The sequence below is a fragment of the Ammospiza caudacuta genome, chromosome 6, assembly GCF_027887145.1.
Source record: "Ammospiza caudacuta isolate bAmmCau1 chromosome 6, bAmmCau1.pri, whole genome shotgun sequence".
NCBI classification, from domain to species: Eukaryota; Metazoa; Chordata; class Aves; order Passeriformes; family Passerellidae; genus Ammospiza; species Ammospiza caudacuta.
Window position 1 is genome coordinate 14,987,015 of NC_080598.1, and position 22,947 is coordinate 15,009,961.

At 42.9% G+C, this 22,947-nt stretch overlaps 1 protein-coding gene across 2 annotated transcripts in view; it reads left to right on the forward strand.

Annotated features, from left to right (window-relative positions):
• DENND2B (DENN domain containing 2B) overlaps positions 1 to 22,947 on the forward strand; it is a 152,738-nt gene that overhangs the window by 87,844 nt on the left and 41,947 nt on the right. For both annotated transcript variants that reach the window (XM_058806350.1, XM_058806351.1), the window contains 4 exons: positions 3,386 to 4,600; positions 8,638 to 8,774; positions 18,862 to 19,010; positions 22,056 to 22,271. In XM_058806350.1, the coding sequence (XP_058662333.1) occupies positions 3,386 to 4,600; positions 8,638 to 8,774; positions 18,862 to 19,010; positions 22,056 to 22,271 (1,717 nt within the window). The remainder of the gene's footprint in view (positions 1 to 3,385; positions 4,601 to 8,637; positions 8,775 to 18,861; positions 19,011 to 22,055; positions 22,272 to 22,947) is intronic.

The following is a 22,947-nucleotide window of genomic DNA, read 5'->3' on the forward strand; positions in this document are numbered from 1 at the left end:
TCAGAATGTGAAGATCAGTTGTAGCTACAGTTCAAAATCCTACAGAGGATGACTGATATTATCAGTTTCCTCTTACTGTGGGTAACTGCTGATTTCTCAAGGAACAAATCACAACAGCAAAGCTGACCATGATCTAGAGAGCTGGAAAGCACCTCTTGGATTCTCTCTGCTCTCCCTGGTGAGCAGCATAGAGTCCCAGCAGAAAGGTGCTTCCAGGATATGCCACCTGTTTAGAGGACATTGTGGGCTGCTTGGCACACCGGACTTGCCAGGGGTTTGGGCACTGCACACCTAGAGCTGTGTATTGGAAGAATGCCCTTAGGGAATCAGAGCCACTTATAACAGTGTCTTTTGTGAAATGCTGATATCCTCAAAGAAATAACCCTTGCCCAGAATGAAGGTCAAGGGAACTTGTTAAGAAAGCTAAACTTGATTCCATCATCTCTATTTATAGATGATATTTGGAAAGTGTATGTAATGATATTCATTGTGAGGTGCTGCACCATATTCTGTGTGTACAAAACTTCAGTTAAAAGCATTTTGCTTTACAATCTTTTTGTGGAAGATTGCAAGTTTCCTAATTATTCATCTCTGCCCAGTAATACTGGTTTTAAAGTGTGTGGAACTATTGTGCCTTCAAGAGAGCATTCTTCTAGTGGAACTAAGTTTCTTGGTGAAGAACCATTTTATTATCTACTAATCAGCTTTTGGACTTGTTTTTCTCCTTCATTCTGTTACTTACCAGCATCCTTTAGAGAATGCATGCTGAAACCTTTGGGTCAAAGCTCTGTTCCTCTTTGTTGTTGGATAAGTCCTATAGATTCTCTCTGAATTACTCAAATTTAGAGTGTAATACAGTGTAGAACCAGAATCTATTTCTTAACTGAGGTAACCTGAGCTTTTGAGGGCACACTCCTGCAGAAGGCCTGGGGCTCTGCAGCCCCAGTCTAGCACAGTGGAAGTGATTGGGAGTTTTATAACTGAATTTGGGGGTTTCAAGATGAAGCCTTAATTGCAGTTACCTTACTGGGAGCATGGGGTTTAAAAGAATCGCTCATACCTCTTGAGAAGAAATGTTTTACAACTTCTTCAGGTTGTGCAAACCATAATTTTCCCCTTTTCCTCTTTTCCTCTTTCCCTGATGAATCACCAAACCTTTTCCTGACAGTGGAAAGAGCTGAAAAGATATTTCTCAGATTGTAAGGAGGTGAAGGACTATGCCTATGGTATTTTCTGTGCAGTGTGTCAAAGGCAGAGAGAGGTGGCTGATTATCTGATTGTCAGCATGTTCTTCACCTCTGCTGTTCAATTTTACTGATCTTATCCTTGTCATTTTATATTTTATTCTTGTTATTGCCAGCACAGACAGAGTCTAATAAGCAAGTTGTAACATGCTAAACCATTCCACAGGGCCTCTTCTGTCCCTATCCTGTAGCTGAATCCTGACAGTGGATTTAGCCAACATGCAGCTTCTAAGGCTGTGATGGAGGCTGTAGTCTTTTGACATGAAATACTAGAAAATACATATCACTGGGTAATGTCTGTTTCCTTGAGAGAAATGTCAGTGCAGCTCTGGGATGGGTCTGCATGACATGACAGAATTAGGAGAACATAGTCTCAAATCTAAGTTAAGGCAGTGTTATGAATAATATAAAAATTTGGCTTTTTGGTATCAACCTGAAGAAACTGAGATGAGACAGGCTGAAAGAATGAAGGATCAGGGTGTCCCACTAAGCCTGAGGAGGCTGATTGAGCTTTCATCTTCAGGCACTCTAAGGGTATGTTGGCCAAGGTAATTCCAGGTAATCCACTACAAACCGAGCAGCAGCAGCCAGTCAAAACCACTCATCATCTGTCACCTGCTTTTGATTTTCTCAGATCTCTTAAGACACCTGTCTGCAGCTGTACAGAATGCCAGGAAGTTCAACTTGTAGGATGCAAAGAGCATATTCTAGCATGCATCCTTTCTTGTCCTGCTTTAGGCAGTTGTTGTAGGAGTGTTTGCCATCATCTTTGACATGAGATCTCTTCTCCTACAGGCATGATTATCTTTCAAAAGAGTAACAAAATAAGTCACCAAGCAGTGTAATTTCGGTGACGAACAGACTTGCTTGTTCTCAGGCCTCTGAAAAAAGAGAACAGTTCCCTTTTGTGATAATTTGATTATTTTATTTTTCTGACCTTTTTTTGTGTGATATCTTGAGCTTTGATTGTGAATATCTGCTGTAGGAAACTGGGATGAAATCTGATAATTGGTTTGGGGCTGCATTTGAAAGAAAAGAAAATATTTCCTGTGTCAAAGTAAATTTTTCAGAAACCACCCCAGTGCTCTAGATTTTTTGGATTAATGCACAGAAATTGGAACTTCTGCTGTAGGTACTGGCTGGCTGTTGGGAAGAAAGCAATATAGCATCAGAGATCTTCTGAATCTCTTCTCCCTTTGCTATAGTGCAGATGTTTGCTCCTCTGATTTCTTTTGGGCAAGCAGTTCTTTCATTTGGATCTTGCCTGAGTACAGGACAGTTGATAAAAAACAGCTTGTCCACAGTCTTCACACAGTATAAACTTAATAGCATATGCAAGGCATTACTTATGGGTCCTTCCTCTTTTTCCTGTACTGTCTGAAACAGAAAGGAGTTAACATTCAAGGAGTTGTGATTACTTCTCCTATGATTTGTATGTATGGATTTTGGCAGGGTGGCAAACCCCCTTTTTTGATACAGTTTTGGCTTAATTTCCTTACTGCTGGCTCATCACTGATGAGCCAAATGATTAATGTGTTATTTAATGTCCTTGTGTCTTTTTGTTCTTAAAAGTCCTTGCAACAATGTACAAACCCCCAGTAACAATAGCTGATTTTGCAAACCATGGCTAGAATTTGTTCCAAGGGTTTTTTCCAGGGTAACACTGAGATCTTTCTATGTAGTTTATACTCTTCAACACATACTGTGAGCAGATTAATGTGTTTTCTCAGTGTGTAATATTCTTTTTTATAAGAAATGACTTCTGTTTGATAAGGGGAATTTAATCTGTTGGCCACAGCACCAGATCAAAGACAAACCAGGTCTACTCATCTGCAGGTGGTAGATACTTTCAAGGCAGAGGTTTGCTATGAGAATTTCAGCTGGCTTTGAGTTGAGGAAACTTGGAAAAGCAGGGAGTCAAACAGATGTGGGAAAACTTGTTTTGGATGTGCCAAGGGTCCTGCTCATGTCCAGTTAAAGGCTGCCACCTCCCACCCCTGACTCTGTGGCTGAATGGTCACTGGTGTCTCAATGATGCTTTGGGTGGTCTTGCAGTGTGGAGACCTGCAGCCAGAAGAAAGTTGGCAAATAACTCCAGTTTCCCCAAGGCCTTGATTTTTTTTCTTTCTTTCTGTTTCCAGGTGCCAGTCAGCCAGTCCGCCGCCCCTGCTGTCCCCTCAAAGGAGCCCAGCCTACCCCCTCAGTGACAGTGAGGACTCCTCCCGCTCTGCTGGGCTCTCCAGAGTCTCCAGCTCCAGGCTGTGCCTCAAGGACTGGAACAGCCGCGCGTCTGCGCTGCGCAGCGCCTCCACCAGCCCCTTGGACACCGACTCGCCGAGCCGCCCCCTCAAAGCCGTCAGCGTGGGCGCTCTGGATAAAAGGCTCTCCGTGTTCAAGGCTGATCCAAAGGAGAGTCCAACTGAGGGCCAAGATGGGGAAGCAGTAGGGAGCCATCCGCTCACCCGGAGCACTCTGTCCTTGAGCACTGCCACCAAACTGAGGACCCTCTCTACCAGCAGGGTGTGCGTGCGCTCGCAGACGCTGGACATCAGGCAGAAGATCACAGAATGGGAGTGCCGCCGGGAGCTGTCCCCCAGGGCCAGCGTGTGCATGGACAAGAGGGATGCTGGGGAGAGGTCGGGCAGTGAGAGCTGCCCCAGCGTGCTGACCTCTCCCTGCAGCGACAAGACATTTGATTTCAAAGGGTTCAGAAGAATGAGCCGAACATTTTCCGAGTGCTCTTACCCAGAAACTGAGGAGGAGGAACTGCTGGACAGGGATTCCTGCCATCGGTTTGAAAAGAGACTGGGCAGGAGCGAACCTCCTTCTGCCACTTTCCTTAAGAGCCATGTGAGGAAAGAGTCCTCTGCTGTGCTCAACAGAATCCAGAAGATCGAGCAGGCACTGAAGGAGCAGTCAGGCAGAGGCCTCCCCCAGTTACCGAGTAGCTGCTACAGTGTTGACAAAGGGAGGAAAAAGTCTGTGACTCTGGCTGCTGTGGAGGGACTGAGCGAAACCCCGAGCGATAGCAAAGGCGGGGGTGTTACTTTGGGGAGTGAACCAGAAAGCCCTCCTGAGGCTGAGAAAAGCAGTAAAACAAAACAGGGCGTTGCTGCGAGCTCAGCAGGCTCCAGAGCGCTCCTGGACAGCGCGCCCAACAGCACCGTGAATCCCGTCCCCAAGCCCAAACGCACCTTTGAGTACGAGGCTGACAAGTCCCACAAGAGCAAACCAAGCAATGGCCTACCTCCATCTCCCACAGCTGCTGCTCCTCCTCCCCTCCCGTCCACGCCCGCGCCCCCCGTGACCAGAAGGCAGAAGAAGGAGTCGCGCTTTCACCGAAAATCCCAGAACAGGTAAAAGCCAAGGAAATGTGTTGTATTTGCAAGGAATGCCTCAACAAAGGCAGGAATGATGCATCTGACTCCATGCTCTCAGAAGGCTAATTTATTACTTTATAATACTATATTATATTAAAGAATACTATACTAAACTAACTAAAGAATACAGAAAGGATACTTACTGAATGCCAAAAAGATAGTAATGAAAACTCGTGACTCTTCCCAGAGTCTCGACACAGCTTGGCCCTGATTGCCAATGAGTCAAAATAACTCACACCAGAATCCAATGAAACAATCACCTGTGGGTAAACAACCTCCAAACACATTCCACATAAACAAAACAGAGGAGAAGCAAATGAGATAAGCATTGTTTTCTTTTTTCTCTGAGGCTTCTCAGCTTCCCAGGAGAAAAATCCTGGGCAAAGGGATTTTTTCAGAGAACGTGAATGCCACAGAAATGTGCTTGGTTCTCCAAATGGATAAATAAGTGGGCTATATTTTTGCAGTAGCAATATTCTAAATTCTAATATTCTCCCTCTAATGCAGTGCTTTTGATGTAAGAATGTCTAGGGATTACATGCAAGACAAGTGTTTTTTTTCTGTGCTGGTCAGCACTGATGGAATGCACTGGTATAATACCTTTGAATGCCTTCACTTTTGGAGTTCTAAAATCTGCATCCCTCAATCCCCCAAAAAGCTCTAGGTTAGCTGTGCTAAAGGTTATCTAATTAATTCTGGCACAAATGCCCTTATTTGTGATTTTTAATGGACCATAATTTCATTATTGTCTGGTATGAGACCGTAGCTGCTCCCACACAGCTTTTTCTTCCTGTAAAATGTACCTGCCAAGGTTTTCTATTTCCAAAGTTCATTACTATAGCAGTTGTGTCATTTTTTATGCAATGTAGGTGATTTTATTTAATTCAGTCCTTAGGAATATTATATAGAGAATTAATGCTGAGAGAACTGTTTTATCACAGAAAGTCCTCTATGTCTTCCTGAGTTAATGATGGGGAGAGTGTATGGCTGCATCTCCCCAGCAAATTGTGGAGCTTGGCTTGTTTTAATCACGTGATTCCTCTTGAGTTTTAGACATGGTAAAACTCATTCTGCTCATTGCTTGGAAAATTGTAGGCACAGTTGTTGCTGAGCATTCAAATTGCAGCATTTTTAATGAGTTCACCTGCCTGTGCATGATCCACAGTTTTTTAGCACAACCTAGGACAAGAAGAGAAGAGGAGCCTTCAGCTTCTGTCCTTTTCTCTCAGGAGACACCTGCTCCTGAAAGATCAAACAGTTCTGCTGAGGCAGGTTGTTTCTTCCAGAAAGGCATGGGGGGATGTGGAAAGTCAAGCTCTGATCAGCAGTGCTTATCTTTTAGTCCTGGTAATAATCTCCGAGAAAGTAAATCTAGTTGTTAAGGAACATTTGTGAAGTAAAGCTGCCCTCAGTTTCTTCAGCACAGCATTTGCAACATGCAAAAGACAAACAAGAATTTTTAAATGTTCTGGTGTAAATGATAGCCTTTATTATCAGAAAATGATCAAGTCATCTAACAACCACAGTCTGTTATCACAGTGAGTTTTTGAGATGAAGTTTTGAAGCTCCTTTCCACAAGAGGTATAATTCTGCTTGCACCTCCTTTTCTGCAGATTCAGTCTCTTGTCAGAGCAGAGTTAGACAACAGCACAGTTCAGCCAAGGAGCTTCAAGCCTGGGTTAGGGCTAGGGGAAACAAGCCTCTTAAAAAAACATTATTTATCAATTTAAGTTATAGAATATAAATTGTAGGATTAACAGGATTGTCATGCGTATATGATAATTCTTGCAAATCGGTTTGACATTTTACTGGGTAGGTATCCATTCATTTGTAACAGCTTTACTCACTGTACTGTAATGATTTCTCTGGACACATCTCTTGTTAATCATGATCTAAATAAGTTCAAATCAACCTCCCAAAAATCTCAGGTTCGCTGGCTGACTTCAATTCAATGCTGAGTGGAAATCCTTTATAAAAAAATTAATTTTATTGTTTTTGCTACTGTTCTTCCTTCAGTTACAGAAAGATTTACAAGATTTACAAAGCCCTAAAGACCATACAAGTAATTTAAGAATGACAGTATTTGGTTGATAGTAATTACTGAAATCTCAGTACCTAAGCTGTTCTCATTTTGAGAGCAGACATAACTCATTGTGCCTGCAGCTTGTAGCTGTGTGTTTCAGACTGAACATACACATGGTTTGCACTCCCTGCAATGTCATGAGAATGGACTGAGGGTATTTATTTTCCAAATACTTGGGTTGAAAGCACTGCTTTTATTTTTGGTGGCTAATTCAACACTCTAATTATAGGGGGGGAAGTCTTTCATGTTTGCCTCCTAGCAGAAAGCCAGGCTGGATCTGGAGAACCTGGTGCCAAGAGTAGCTTTAACATTTCAGAGTGGTGTGAGCTGGGTGTTCCCCCACAGCTGGAAATCCTCTGGCACACACACAGTGCAGCAGAGGAGTGTCACAGGATAGACTTGGGACACATGGACCACAGCAGAGTGCTGGTCCACAAAGCCATTCCTGTCATCCTACACAGTGTCACCACATCAGAGGGGTGCCTTGAAATCTATAGGAGCTGGGTATTAAGCTACTTTAGAAAGTCTCATTTCACACACAGCTGTGCCTTCAGTGTGTCAGCATCCTTTGTACTGTATGTAGCTGTGGAGGAGCAGGTGTCTGCATCTGACTTGCTTAGATTGTTTCTGCCACAATCTTAATGTGAATAACTTGGATCTGGCTGTTCTGAAGATTAGGGAAAGGAGAGAGAGCAGGCTCTGAAGCCTGATCCCAGCTGTAAGCCTGTTCCAGCAGGCAAACAGGAAATGCTCTTAAATGCAGTGTTCTGTGTTACCTGTAGGGATGCTCAAGCCAATTCACAGGCCAAAGTGTCTCATGAGGCTCTGTCACTGCCACATGGACATGCTGTAACATATGCTGCACTCCAGCTGGGAAGAAGAAAAACAAGGGGGGGTTGATGGCAGGACGATTTATTGTTAATCTAGGCTGGGGCTCAGGGAGTGGAGTATGGGCGCACCAGCACAGTCCACACAAGCCTTGTAGCACCATGGGATTATTTATGCTCTGGCCTGAGCCTGTTTTTCTCACTGCTTCATCCTCAGCAGTAAATCCATCCCATGAATGCCAGCCCTGTGCTACTGCCACTGCAAATCATGGGCCTCCCACCTGGAGTGTAGTTACTGCCCCAGAGAACAAGGGCTGGGTGAGCTGAGAGTGGGAAGGCCTTGGGAGAAAAGCCCAAGAACTCTCAGGAACTGCTCAGCAGCACTGGGGCAGGGGTGGGTGGGAGACAAATTGTGTGGGTTCATCTGACCCAGCGGGTCCTCACCTTCCTGCCAGAAAAGCCAAACCTTCAGCCCCTGAGCCATCAGCCCAAGCTGCTCACACACCCCAGAGAGCACCAATTTCCTCAGGGCTTTCTCCTTTGCTGCCCATGGTTGGCATGGGGCATGCAAGGGATGTGGATGACTGGCATATGGGTCTCCCTTTGGCATTTGTGCTCTGAGCTCTGCACAGGAACACATCCAAAGGTTCAACACATGGGAGTGGTGTCAGACTAAGGGCTACATCTCCCAGAGCAACCAGTGCAGGAATGCTTTTCAGAGACTGTGTCTTTCTTTGGAACAGAGGGCCACGTGTTTCTGGGGCCTCTGGAAAGAGCAAAGTAATTTCTAATCTGAGGACTGTGCTGCTAACTTATTCTGTAAACTTGGAAAAATAGAACATGTTTTCTTGATCGTTTCTTCCTGTCTGCATAATGGAGATAACAAAACTTCCAACTTAATTAAGTTGTCATAGATGGCTCTACTAGAGACTGCTGTGAGCACAGGACTTAGTGTCTGCTAAAAGCTAGCTCTTAAAGCATGATGTGAGATTTTTTTAAAATTATGGTTAGTTTTATTTATATTTCTTAACATGCAAATAATCATCTAAATGTTTGAATACATTTTCATTCTTGTTACTAATTATTATTGTTTTAAACTTTAGAAAATCCTTTGAGTTTGAGGATGCCTCAAGCCTGCACTCCCTGTACCCTCCCTCTCCAACTGAAAATGGAACTGAGAGCCAGCATAAATTTGGATCCAAGAGCACTTTAGAAGAAAATGCCTATGAAGACATTGTAGGTAAGAAGCTGCTGCAGCACATGGGCTCACAGCAGGATGCTGAGTGGCTGTGGGCAGTCCACAGTACCGCTGAACACATGCCCTGTGTGGGAACGCTCAGTGCTGTCAGTAGAGAGAGATTAAATGGAGGCTAAATGGGTTTGATCCCTCAGTGCAAATGTAGCTCTCGGGCTGCCTGCAGGAAGTCTTGATTCTTTCAGTCTTCACTGGGTAGGATTGGAAACAGACTGTTTGGTCAGCTTTATGCCAATGCTTTTCAAGAACCAAATCATTCTTTTTATCAAGGCCTTGGCTTGAACCCTTGAGTGGTGTAAAAATGTAAAGAACAGGACTCAAGACAATGTTTACAGAACTATCCAACAGCAAGATTAACCTCAGAGGCCTTGTGTGGTCAGCTGAGCTTCTCAGGACTCCGGTGTGTTCTGCCCCCAAAGCAGTTGTTTGCAGCACAATTCCTGGTCTCCTCCAAGTCCCAGTTCCTGGTTAAAGAGGAATTAATTTCCTTTAGCTATACACCATCAGGCATGCACAACAAAAAACACTGTTTTCATTAAGCTTCATAAGAAAAACATGTTTCTTTTGGTCTTAGAAGGAAATGTATGGCCTATGCATACATTCTTTTAACATCTAAAAAAAGTTGTTATAATTACTGAAAATTGGGCAGCCCTTCAGAGCACAGATTTTCCACACAAGTGATGAATATCTGCATTGTTTTTAACTCTTTCAGTGTTAGATTATTACAACAGATACAAAGGGGACTTCATTTTACTTTGGACAATGAATCTTTACATAATGAAAGCTGGAGGGCTACCAAGACAGTTTGGGACCCTAGAGCACACATCCTCTGAAGAGACACTGACAAGCTGGGCCTATTTAGTCTTGTAAAAAGGCACTCTAATTGTGCTTACAAATGTTTGGGAGGCAAACAAAGACAATAGAACAAAACTATTCTTGGCCCTATCAGTTGATATAGCAAAGAACAGTGGCCACAAATTGGAGCCTGGAACTCTTTGTCAGGCCCAAATTCTGCCTCTGGCTTGTCAGCCTCAGTGAAAACAGGAATTTACTCTTTCCATTTACTTCCTCTGTGCCATTTAAGAAAATGCTTTCAGAACTGAAGCTTTCAGCTCCTGCTCAGTGTCTGTTAGTTAAAATGAAAACTTTGTAGATACTGAATAGTCTTTTTCTGTATGGGGCATACTTACATGATCATCATTCCTTTCTATGACTGACCACCATGCTACTCACACTTGAAAATGTATTGTGTGTTAGTTACAGTGCTCATCTTTGCTCAGGACTTGTCAATGTGGCACCAGATTTTAGGTGGTAATGATTCTTTTCCTTGTCTGGTTTGTTAAATATCAAAATAAAATGTGCAGGACTGGTAAGAAGCTTTCTTCAAATGAGAAGAAACCTTGGGTTCAGTAAAACGAAATCATAATGGGCTTTTCCAACTCACAGGTACTATAAACCAGCTCCTTCAAGACTATAATTTGGGCATTTTGGCAGGGCAGTGGGAAGAGAATGCAAAATTTCAGATCTGTGGACAAACACAGAACTTCATTGTTTTGTACTTCTTTTTAACAACCTCTTTCCAAGCGCTTCATTCAATACAGCAGTGCAGGGGGAATGCCAAATCAGTGTAATTCTTATAAACTGTCCGGCATGATTCAAGACAAGCCAAAGTGGTTTGATCTCCAGCTTTAAAGAAACGATTGTAGCTTTGTGTATCACATCTGCATAATTTATACCAGTGGTGCTAGACCCCAGTTTCCAAGTAGCACTTTTGTGCTCATGCAAACCAGGTGTCTGCAAGAGGGAGTTTGTTTTACAGATCTACATCTGCTTCAAAGCTATAAAGGGCTCTGTCCCTGTGCTTTGAGCTTTCTTTGCAAACAGTTCCCCTAGAGGTGCTGGTGGGTCTTTTTTTCCTGTACCTTATTGAATCTCTTGCCTCCCTAGAACTCGTAGGCAGTTAAACATTGTTGCTGTAGTAATAAACTTAATTGTGTCATGTCCCCCCCATCCCTTAGAATTAATATTTGCAATGTAAGGAAATGTTAAAATACAAGAGAAGAAAGCTGTGAATCTTGAGCAGTTCTAAGCAGTCTAGTGTGAGACAGAAACATAAAAAATTGGGTTGGGAGGAACTGTGGAGTCAGCTAGTTCAAACTCTGCTCAAAGCAGGGTTAATTTCCACTTGAGATGAGGTTGCTTAGGGCTTCATCTGATTGAGTTTTCTAAATACCACGGGAGGATGGCTTCACTGCCTCCCTGTGCAGCCTTCTCCATTGCTTAGCCTCCATTGTGAAGAATGTTTTCTTGATGGCACAGTGAACAAATTCTTCTTTCCATCCAGTGTGAATTCTCTTTGTTGGTATTTGTGACTGTCGTCCTCCATCCTTTCACCTCCAGGAAGTGCCTGGTGCTGCCTTTTCCATTTGCCTTTCTGGGCAGTGGCAGGCAGCAGCTGGGTTATCCCCCAGCCTTTCCCAGGCTAAACAGCTTCTGGGCATGCAAGTGCTAGGTCTGCAGTCATTGGTTTTTGTGAGGCCATGCCCCACATGGCCTCTTCTTGTGGGGCATATGCACACTAAAGCTTTGTCTTCCTCCTGGTGCCTTTGCATTGCTTCTTCTTTAATAAGCAGGGCAGCAATGAACTGCTGTGTGCATTTTATCTTATTTTGAGAGCTCACTTTAAAAAAATAGTAAGTTTTAAGGTATATTGAAGTTGAAAAGGATTGTGCTTTGAAAGCCAGTGGCATAATGAACCAGACACTTTGTTCAATTTTGTAATATTTCTGTAGACTTTAAGAGATGAAATACCTGCATGGTAAGTTCAGGACGGGTTTTGTATTGGAACATAATGATCCATTCTGCATCAATCAAGCAGGCATTGTATAAAGGGGTGCACATTCCTAATATAAATCAGAGCTGTACTCCATGTGCAAGGAACCATGTGGACTTCATTCATCTTCTGTACTAGCACTCCCAGAAATGTGGCAGTCATAGTAAACTTAACATTGTTTTGCTTCTTGTGGTTTTGAATGAGCCTTTAATCAGACCAAAATTGATGTGGCTTTCTGAATCCGGTTGGGGAAACCACGCTTGGCTTTGTGTGAATTCAAAAAACTATCATAGTATTAAGAGATGGCTGAGATTGTTGCTTCTGCTGTGTTTGTGCACAACAGTATTTCCTGTCATATGGACCATAAGGTTCCAGTTTTCCAGTCTGCTCCCCTAACTGCAGCTGAGATGTTGGAATATTATTATTTAAGGTCCTGTGTCTCTGAAACATTGTTGACCTGACATCTAGGACAAAGCACTCGTTATCATAATCAAAAAAAGTTGAATAAATAACGTGAAGGTCAAGGGCATAGTATTAAGTTTGAATTGAGGAAAATCTAGTAAAACTAGGTGAAAGAAATAGTGCTGCATTTAGAAATTAAATGTAGTGGAGGAAGCCTCTGACAAGACAAGGCTTCTTACCCTGTAACTCCCCAGAGTGCTGTACACAGCAGAACAGGTGGAGATTTCCTCTGAGAGGACACTGCAGATGTGCAGGAAACCCATTGCTCAACTGGGCTCTGTGTGTTGCCTCTTAGGCTGAGAATGTTTAACAGAACATTGCATGATTCCATGTCTGCTTTGGCAGCTGGAGCTGAAGCAGTCTAGACAGAAAGGCAATGCCTCAAAAACGTTGCAGTGGAATCTCTAAATCCAGGATGAATTTCTAAATGGGATCTTGCTGATGGGTTCCCATTGGGAGTGCCCTGCAATTCACTGTCCCAGGGGCAGCTGGCCCTCTTGGGGAGGGTTTCTTATGCACCCTTCTGCTCCCTGGGCCTGTTCAGTGCCATGTTTAGAAGACTTTGAGTCCTTTCAGTAGCTGGACACTTCTATTGACAGACATTTTTTGCACCTTAAGAGGACAACTTAATCACTGCCTCCTGTAGGGGCATATAATATAACCTTGTTACAGCTGACACCAAAGGTGACTGAGAAGAGCGACAGTGGAGTCATACACAATTGCTTGGCTCTTTTTCTCTGTCAGTTTGAGATAATATTGCTTCAGTTTGGGATAACCAGCTTCTTGTTTACCTCTGCATTAAAACAGGAGAAGTCACTCCCTTTATCCCTGCTGGTAAGGCAACTGATCTCTCCTAAATCAATGAGTTGGTTTGATTTCTTGTGTAAAGTTGACATAGTGCATGTCATGTAACAAGATGGGATGATTTAGCTGTTCTACTGAACTGTCTGCTGTGTGTGAGCAGAGCTGCAGCAATGATGACTGAGGTCAAGCTGGAAAATGTTCCAGCTTGACATTGCTTTCAAATTAGAACATTTTCAAAGTTCTTCCAGTAAATGTGGGAAAAGGTTAGAAAGAGAGCAAGCTGATCTTTCGAGTAAAATCCCATCCTCATACACCACATTATCGCCTGTCACACTTTTGTAGCACATTTTAGTTTGTCATATTATCATCCTGTGACAAATCAGGGAGAAACTGGAATTGCTGGGCTGCTGTGAAGCTGAAGCAAACTTGGAGAGATTGCAACTCTGCCACCAGTGCTGTGCTAGCTGCTTCCCTAAAGACATTTTGGGCTTTAAGTCAGATACCAGCAGATCTCTGGAGCTAGAATTGATGCAAAATGATGGTACAGGCAGTGATCACAGAATAATATATTCCTGTCTTATTCTGCACCCACAGTCTGCCAGTGACAGCCTAAAGAGAATGTGAGATTTTGGAAAGTGTAATAGTGTCAAGTTTAATAATAGACACTGTAGGGTAATGGCAGCCAGAGCACATTAAATCAAACAGTGTTCATATGGGCCTGTCAAAGAAAGGCCAAATACTTCAGCTGATCCTGTTGACAATCAGCCTGCTGCATTGTTGTCTCATGGATTTCAGTTATTTTTAATAATCATCTTGTGTCCTATTTAGAACTCAACTTTTCTCTGTGGAGTCTATCTCATCACTATAGCATCCACTACAGCTTCTCGTGACAGTCTCTGTCAGCTTTACTGCCTGGCTTTCTAGTCAATGCTGCAATTAGTATAACAGAATAAAAGACCATGAGACTGCTCTCACAAATTCAGAGACTGTGCTGAAGGCAGCAGCAGGGTGACACCCCTGAAGTGCAGGCAGTTCAGGCAAGCTGCTGCTGTACTGTGCTTATCAGTTGCTTATCAGACATTTTCATGCACGTGATTTTGGACTGAGTGGTAAACAGGTGATTTCTAGGGGTGGAATTTCTTGTTCATTTATCAGCCATGTTAATTCTTTTCCCTTGTGCTTCATTATGGTTGCACTCTCAACAGTCCCTGCAGAGACAGCAGGGAGGTGGAAGCATCTGCAATGTTTCTTCTGCTGATTGCAAGGGCTGGAGGAGTTCAGGCAGCACAGGTTGTTGCCTACAGACTCCATGGAGCAGGGCCCAAAAGGCTGATTGCATTTTAGACGTGCCACTCTGCTTGTTGTGGATGCTGTACTGCTTTCCTGAGCTCGTGGCACTGAGTGGATGCACTGACTGACAAGTAACGGTCTGTAACTTGGTGCTGCTCAGCCAGAGCTTTTCCAAGCAGCTGTAAATGCGTGTTAGCTGTAACTTGAGATGGAAATAGTTCCTCTTTGTGCAGATTCCTGGGGTAAATTCCCCAGCGGAGATGCACAGTTGCAGCATCTCTGATATTGAAAAAGCTCATCTATGCACCAAAGAGCTAAGTTTGGACACTTTATGGGAGTGTGGAGATTTACTGGTTTTGATCCATTTGATCTGAACGTGCTCATAACCATCCCAATGGCCCAGTTTTCCTCCAGCACTGGTGGTGTGGATCTGTGCTGGTGTAATTTTATGACTGAAATGAATGAGCAGTGCACTTGCACTTCATTAGTGAGGTGATAACTGTCCTGGCCATGCAACTCTCAATTCAGACACTCAACTTCACACAAGTTTAGGAGCCCTTTTCTTTACTCTATACTTGCTGTTCCATTCTTCCTCTCTTCCTGGCAGTGCAAAAGGCTGGAGCTATAACCAGCACTCTGTGAATCACTTAATTCCTCTGATAATAGCTTCTCCCATCTAGAAAGAAATGATGCATTTCCCTGCTTTCTGCCATTTATAGAGAAGCGTCTGCCTGCTTCTTTTTTTTTCCTCTCAGCCTTACTTTTCACTCCTTTCTCAGCATGAGACAGGCTTGCTGAGTCTGCCTCTGCTTCCCATTTGCCACGTGTGAGAGGCTGAGCAGAGGAACACTGTGTGCTGCCTCAGGACCCAGTGGGGCTGACTCGCACCAGGCGTGAGGAACTGCAGCCCCTGCAGGAAACTCATCCATGCCTAAGCTCAAGGCACTGCATCCCTCAGGACTCTTCTAAATATCCGTGGTTATTTCATCTTTTTTCTGTTGTTGCTTTTCTTTTCTCTCCCTGATGGAACATTCATTACATTGTCTGTGAGACCTTCTGGAGATAAATGTCGTGTAGATAAATGCCCTGTGTTAACTCAGCACTTTGGTACGTAGAATCTGAGAAAACGGGAAACTTGGAAAAAATGCTTATAGAGGTAACTGATCTGGGAGTAGGGATGGTGATTAGAGACAGTATTTGCCAAAGACTTACTGTTTGTGATCATATGCATTCTGGGGGTATGATTCAGCTTCCTTTGAAGTCTGTGATAATCTACTGTTGTCTTGTGTGGCTGTTGGATCAGCCTCATTAAGACAAGCCTGGCCTCTATACCACATAATGTTTCTCCTTTTGGCTTCCAATAGAGACATCCATATGGCAGGAACAAGGACGTTTCCCTGCTCTTTCATTGTCAATATGTTTCCCTTTTGCAGCAAATCCAAGCAGTGCAGCTTGCAAACATTTCTTGCCTGCAACTTGGGACTGGAGAAGTGGTGCTGCTGAGGAGAAAGCTGTGAACCTCTGTGCCAGCCAATTATATGGAAACTTTTCTTCTTTTTGTGCTGCAACACAGCAGGAGGAGCCACCACCACAGGTCTCCCCAAGACCTCACTCCCATGTGGGACGTGCACCTGCTGGTGGCCACCACTTCCAAGGTGTTTCTCCCATGGAAGGGGGTCATTGTATGCAGTTAAATGCTGCTTTAAGGCAGTTCAGGGTATTTTTCAGCATTTTTAGGTTACTTGACACCTTTGATTCCTTGTCACTTCTACAGAAACCAGTGTGGCCTGCCTCTTTTTTGTATATCTGGTCTTTTGTGTGTCTCCCAGGGACAGCAGACACTAAGAAAGGGTGGCTGAAAATTGCTGAGGAGATCGTTTATTTGTCTGTCTCTTCTAGTTCACAACTTGAACCAAATACTTAATTTAAAACTCGTGTCAGCAAAACCAGGTGGTTTCTGATGGATCAGACTATTTCATTATCAGAGATTTGGTGTAGAGGGAGATTCTTAAAAAAAAAGTGTTGAGGTGTAATTGATCTCAAGGCATTATTTCAAAGTGAAAAAAACCCCAAATTCTGAAATAATTTGGTTTCTTTTAAGCAAATGAGAGAAAGAATAGACACAGGAATTCTTGAACAGCAAACCAGTAATCTGCAGAAGCTCTCACAGCTTTAGGGGAAAGGGTTAAAATCCCTGTGGTGTCTCCTCTGACCTTCTCATTACACTGAAGAGGAATTTGGCCCAAGCACTCTTTTGGTAGAGACTCTGACTCGGAAAAAAAGCCTCTGCTCATGGTTCCTTGCTCCTCCCTCTTCTCTCATCCAAGATTTCTCTGGGCTCTTTCTATACTCAATATGTCAGGTCAATGTTATTTATGCTGAGTTTAACTGGGTTCAACCAATTCTGTTTTACATTCTGTTTTGGAAACAGAATCCCTCCAACATTTATAAATGCTTTACATTGTAAAAGGGGTTTTTTCACTGATGGGCTTGTTTCTTCCTGGGAGTTTGGATACTCTGTAGACCAATACAGTAACATTTGTTTTCACAAGGAAGTGCATGTTTGAGCCTTGTCTCATGTAGCTGGGTATTTTGAAATCTATTTATCCATTCCAAAATGCTTGCTTGACCTATACTTGACTTGGGCTTACAAGAAATTTTATGACACTACTAGAGCCCAATCAGCTGGAAGTAACAGCATTTTGCAAATTTTACTCTTTATCATTGCTGTGATTACCATTTCTAGAGCTGTAGAGTCTGCAAGTAACAGAATCGGGGGTAAGATCTATTTTTTCTTCCCACAGGAAGAATCAACCACTTCTATAGTCCTCCATTGCATTACCTTTTTTAAGGAATACATGTTGCTTAATATTTACCCTGCTCATTGCATTAATCAAAAGGGCTTTTTTTCATGTACCCCACACACCTGAGGGTGTTCTTTTCATGTGGCATAAGCATTGGCTACAAGTGCAGCCTCTAGAATCAGATTCCCTCTGGATGAAATAATAAGCTGTGATTGCCAAGTCAAACATTCTTCAAGAGCAGCAGTGATTCAGGCTTCTAATTAGAACAAAGCTAAAACATTCGCTCTTGGACTTATGTTTGACTAGAAATCTTACTATGATGCACTACCAAAGCAAAAGTGTATTTTTATTTGTATTGTGAATATGTGAACTTGCTCAGCAAAACTTCTTGTGTCTGTAATTGATGAACCAAGCAGTCTCAAGCTTCCAGGCTCAACAATCAAGTAGAAAGCACAAACTGCTTTTGTTTTCTTTTGTACAATAAGGAAATTTAGTCTGCCTAGAACAATATAGCTGGTAGTCACACAGACTGTGATAACCCAGGCCTTGCTCTCCCTGAAAACACCTATGCCCAGCTGTCATCTCCTTCAACACTCTGAATATTCACACTGTGAATATTTTCTGTAACACTGGAATAATGAACCATGCTGCAGCTTTCTGTCCTCAGTTCTCAATTGAATTTCTTATATTAGATAGCTTGTATTGCAATGCACATATAGTACTAAACCCATGGGTTTTTAAGCCGTCTTTAGGTATAAAACCAAAAGTAAGTCGCTTTAAAAGCTTTTAACTTCCTGCTTGTTTCTTGACAATTCAAATCTTGAATTTGAGTAGATCAATATTTTATTGAGATGATTTTCTTTTCAAGATGGTTGGAAAACTGGAATGACTGTGTTTGAAAAACCTGGAGTTCTAGATCAGTTGCTGATTATAACTGTCTGAAAAAATACATGCAAAATGTTCGTGTTATTGATGGCACTCATTCATCTTCAAACTACTTTGTTCAGTGAGAGGTCTGCTAAGTTCAGGAGTTTTGAGAACATGGTGGATATAGGATCTCATTTAAATATGGACTATAAATTTTGGTTCTGGTTTTCAAATGGTAAAATTTAACGGGGTATGCTTTTTAATTTTTCATTTAAGTATTATTTAGTGGTTAATTAGTTAAGCCTCTATATATAACTAGCAGGATGATTTTCCTTCGGGGAGACAGGAATTTGACATAACTTTAAATGAATAGCTGCCTAATTTGAAGACAGGATATATTTTAAAGAACACTGAGGATGCAGGATGGCTGGGACAGAAATTCTCCTTTTGCCTTTTCAATCTTGTCTCTTAGCACTGCTGAGCTGGAGCATTCATTCTTTCTTTGCCATCTCTCAGGAGAAGACAAAAATGAAGGTTGCATCAAATAAGAATTGTCTTATTGTGTGTAAGGGTGGTGTGTTGAGCACAGTTATTTATTGGTCTTCATTTCACCCCCTGTGAGTGGCTGTTAGGGATTTATAAAATCTACGATACACTTTTAAGAAGTTAAGGGCCTTAGCTTTTATACATCAATAAATTTTCCACAGCTGTGGATGCTCAGAAGCACATCTTGTGAAATCTTCACATTTTAGTTAAAAAAAAAGGGGGGGGGGCAGTAAAAAAATCCAAAGAAACTTGTCGAGCTCATAGCCAAGTTCTTCTCCAAATACTTCCAGCTGCAGCTAGAGGGATGAGTCATGCTGAAAGCTGAGGAGCTTTTCTAAAAGCCTTGGTTCACATGATTTTTATTTTTTTTTTCTAATTTTACATTCTTGTCTGTTTTTCTTTCCTTAAAAAAAAAAACAAAAAAAAAACAAAAACAAAAAAAAAAAAAAAAAACCCAAACGTGCAGGCGAGTCACCCAAGGAAAACCCGTACGAGGATGTGGAGCTGAAAGGCCGTCACGGGGGGCGAAAGTCGCATCAGCTGTCGGAGAACTCGCTTGACTCCCTGCACAGGATGTGGACGCCGCAGAGCAGGAAATACACGGCACCTCCGCAGGTAAAGCCGGGCTGGCTGCGCTCCGAGCCGCTCCCGCACGGCCCCGGGCAGCGGCGCAGCGAGGGCGGCTCTGGAGCCGGGGCAGCCTCCGGCAGCGCCGCTCCGCTCCCGGCCTGCCCCGGCCTCGCTGCGCCCTGCACAGCCCCGACTCTGCTGGTTTGCAGCCGAGTCCGCACCCACGTTAACTCCTGGTGCGGCTGCACCTCTTGGGAAGGGCCTGCGCTGCCGGGCAGGGACAGCAGGGCAGAGGGCAGCTGCTGGCTTTGTCCCTGTGTTGTTACACGAGGCCCCTGCTCACGGGGAGTTGGTAGCGTGAAAAACGCCGATCACTTGTTTTTAATATTTTAAAAGTTTAATAGTAATAAAATGGTCGTAAAAATTAGAGTAATAATAATTTGGACAATTTGAATTAGGACAATATGAGACAATAGAGACAAAGAGTTATGGACAGTCCAGGTATCTTTTCTGGGTAGCAGGAGCCCGAAAAAGGACACCCGTTAACAAAGGATTAACCCTTTAAAGCAACAGCCTGTTGCATATTCATACCCTTCATACATGATGCATAAATTCCATTCAAATACAGGATTCTGTCTGGTCATCGCCAGCTTTGTTCTCTGAATCCTAACAGCGCCTTTGAGGCGGGAAGAAGTTAATTTCTTCTGATAAGAGGGCAATAAATTCTTTTTCCCTGAAAGATTTAGGTGTCCTGTGGCTGCCATCTCCCTGCAAGTCCTTTTTTCACAAAAAAAAGTATACCACATAGCATAGTTTCTATTTTAACATTTTTATAACCTAAAACTATATTTAACACAGTATTAAGAGAATTAATACAGCATTACTTTCTAACACAAAACATATAATATTAATTTTAATGTTTGCGAAAAGCCAATCATAAAATGCATGCATTTTTCACAGTAGTGTGGCATATTTAGTGTAAGAATTCCAGGTAAAAGCCCTGACTAAATACATGAATAATAAAATAGTCAGAAAAACCTGAGTGTCTGCAGTTAACAAGTGTGTATAAATTGTGTTTATAGCATAAAAAACAAGATGAGGAACTCTGTGCAGACTTTCAATTTGTGATGAATTTTCCAAAGTAAGCCTGTTTTTTTGTGAACACCATGAAATACCAGGTTGCTTTGTTGTTTATGGGATCACTGTGTTCATAAGGAAAAATATAAATCTCAACACATAATTCTGAGATTCAAAGCACCCTTTTAAAGGAACTTCACTGTACACTCAACAGAAAACTCACAGTTGAACAAAAGGTCACAACAATGTACATTTTTGTCCTGTAAAGAGACCTAGAAAGAAAACTGAATGCATTTTATTTCACTTGCTTTGTGTGCATGCAAGCATCACAATCCAAAAGAAGCATCACCAGGATTCTTGGTGTGCTCCTAGCACATCCCCTGTAAACCATGAGTGACCTCTGCAAAGCTGCTGCAAAAGGAACAAGTGGAGGGTAGTAATCAGCCAGAGAAAGGAGAAACAGGTACTGCAGTCATGAGGATAATAGGGAACACATCCATAGGAAGATACTGGCCAGTGTTCTCTAGGAGAGGGTTACCAAACAATTTACAGATTTAAGTGCCTTCTGTAAAGTTTTTTAGTAAATAAGAGTTTTCTGGTACCCTTTGCAGCAGGACTGGCTTTGTTCTGGCAGCTTCTTTTTGAAATGCTGCTGGGAGTGCCCTGACAGGAGTCAGTCCTGCCATAATTGCATTGTCATTGTGCTGATATTTAAAATGAAGAGACACTAAGAGTGGGTCAGCTTTGGGCTGGGTAATTCTCCAATGACCAGAAATAGAAAAGTGAATTTCCTGAAGAATGGTAGCTTTGGCAATGGTTTATCACCCAGTTTTTCCATCATAGCAACAAAGCTGGGTTAGCAACATGACTTTTCAGTCATGGATGAAGATAAACAAGATGGAAGAGATCAGAAGGTCAGCAAGCTTCCAACAATCATCTCCAAAAGGAATTCCTTTCAATAAAGGATAGACTGCCATCAGTTTTCCTGGAGTGCTAACCTGTGGTATGCAGTGACCTCTGAGACACTGGTGTTGTGGTCATTTTGAAACACTGTCTCTTTTCCCACTGATTATTTTCAGTTTTTGAAGTCATCAGGTATGAATGTTTTATGGTGACATTGTATTTGTGTTGCAACCCCTCTCCACAGAAACACCTGTGCTTAATTCCAGGTGGGATGGCACTGCAATCAGTCAGCCAATAAATGGGACATTTATTGCTGCAGGTTTATAGCGTTTAACAGAGCTGATAGAATGTCAGTAAATGACAGATACTTGACACAATAATACTTTTTCCTGGATGTGCTGGGGAAGCTTCTTTACAGTGTTTAGGTTTGAGAGGAGAAGGAGAGACCTGGAGCTGGGCAGAGCTGCTCCTAGGACTGCTCTAAAAGACCCCCAGTTTTTAAAAGACAGATGTTTCCTTGTGCTTAATCCTTCTGTGAGATTTTCCCTTTGCCCTGTAGCGATAACAATTTAGTGTTTTAAAGGGAATTTTTTGGCAATGTAGGGAGAGTTTTAGCTGCACCTTTGCTCATGGTCAGATCTTAAAACTTCTTAATACCATGAAAATAGAACAAGCTTGATTTTTCTACATTATTTTTTCTTGGCTAAAATAGCATGAATTTGCCGTTGTAGTTATTACTTTTGCTCTGAATTAATATTACAATGATTTGTGCAATTACTCATTATTTTCACCGCTGCAAGTTAGAGGAACGGACCAAGCCTGTTGGGTCAGTGCTCTGCTGTCAGCCAAGCCTTCAAGTTAGATTTTAGGGCTCACAGAACTGAGGGGATGTGGGTGCCTGGAAATATAGCAGGTCACAAACGGTGTTGTTCTCTTTGAACTGTAAAGTCTTGGAGGCTGACCCCTGTCCCTTCACTGTGACTGTGGCACACATCCCGTGGAGTGTGGGATGTGTGGGGTCCCTGGTGTGATTGGACAGAGAGTGTGCCACCAGGCGCCCCAGGTTGCTGGAATATTAGGGCAGAGCTCAAGCTGCGCTTGTCCCTGCAGCTGCCCTCGAAGGTCAGCAGCCACTCCATGCGCGTGGGGAACTGGTCGGAGCGGAAGAGCCACCGCCTGCCGCGGCTGCCCAAGCGGCACAGCCACGATGACATGCTGCTGCTGGCCCAGCTGGGCATCCCCTCGTCACCCTCCAGCCTCACCGAGGACAGCCTGAGCACCGCCAGCGAGCTGCTGTCCTCGCGCCGCGCCAGGAGGATCCCAAAGGTACCCACGGGGGGCTCAGCCTGTGCTCAGCAGAGGGCACCTGGCTGTGAGAGTGGGGCAATGCTGGGCACCTGCTGAGGCTGATCTTCTCTGTGCCAGGGTCAGGATTAAGTGCTCAAAGTGGGATTTCTTGTTGGGACTCAGGTGTTTATTAGTTCTTATCTATATCACAGTCTCACAGAGCGTGAGTTCTACAGCACTTCACTCTAACAAACTAAAAAATGGAGCTGTATATCTCTCTCTACGAGGCTTTTTAAGGACAAACTGTCCAATTAAGAAAGGACACCTAAATTATTTTTACTTTTAACCCAATAACCAACTACCCACGGCCTGTAACAAGGACTTTTTTATCCAATTGCACAAAACCACCCAAACCCATGAAGAGGAAGGTGAAAGAAGGACCAGTCTCTGCCCTAAAACCTCCATTTTCTTTACATATATTAATATATTCTAAAACTTTAAACTCTAACTTTTCTTCCATGTGATATTACAAACTTCTATTTAAACTACACATCCATAATCCCAGTTCTATCAATCAATTTTGGAAACATTCTCTATAGCCTCAGGTCAATTGCAGTGTTCTCTTGGGGGTCAATGCCTGTCAGCACAAAAAATCCAAAATTCTCCAGGGTTCTCCAGTAACCAGGGTTCTAACAGCCAACCTTAACAACAGCCA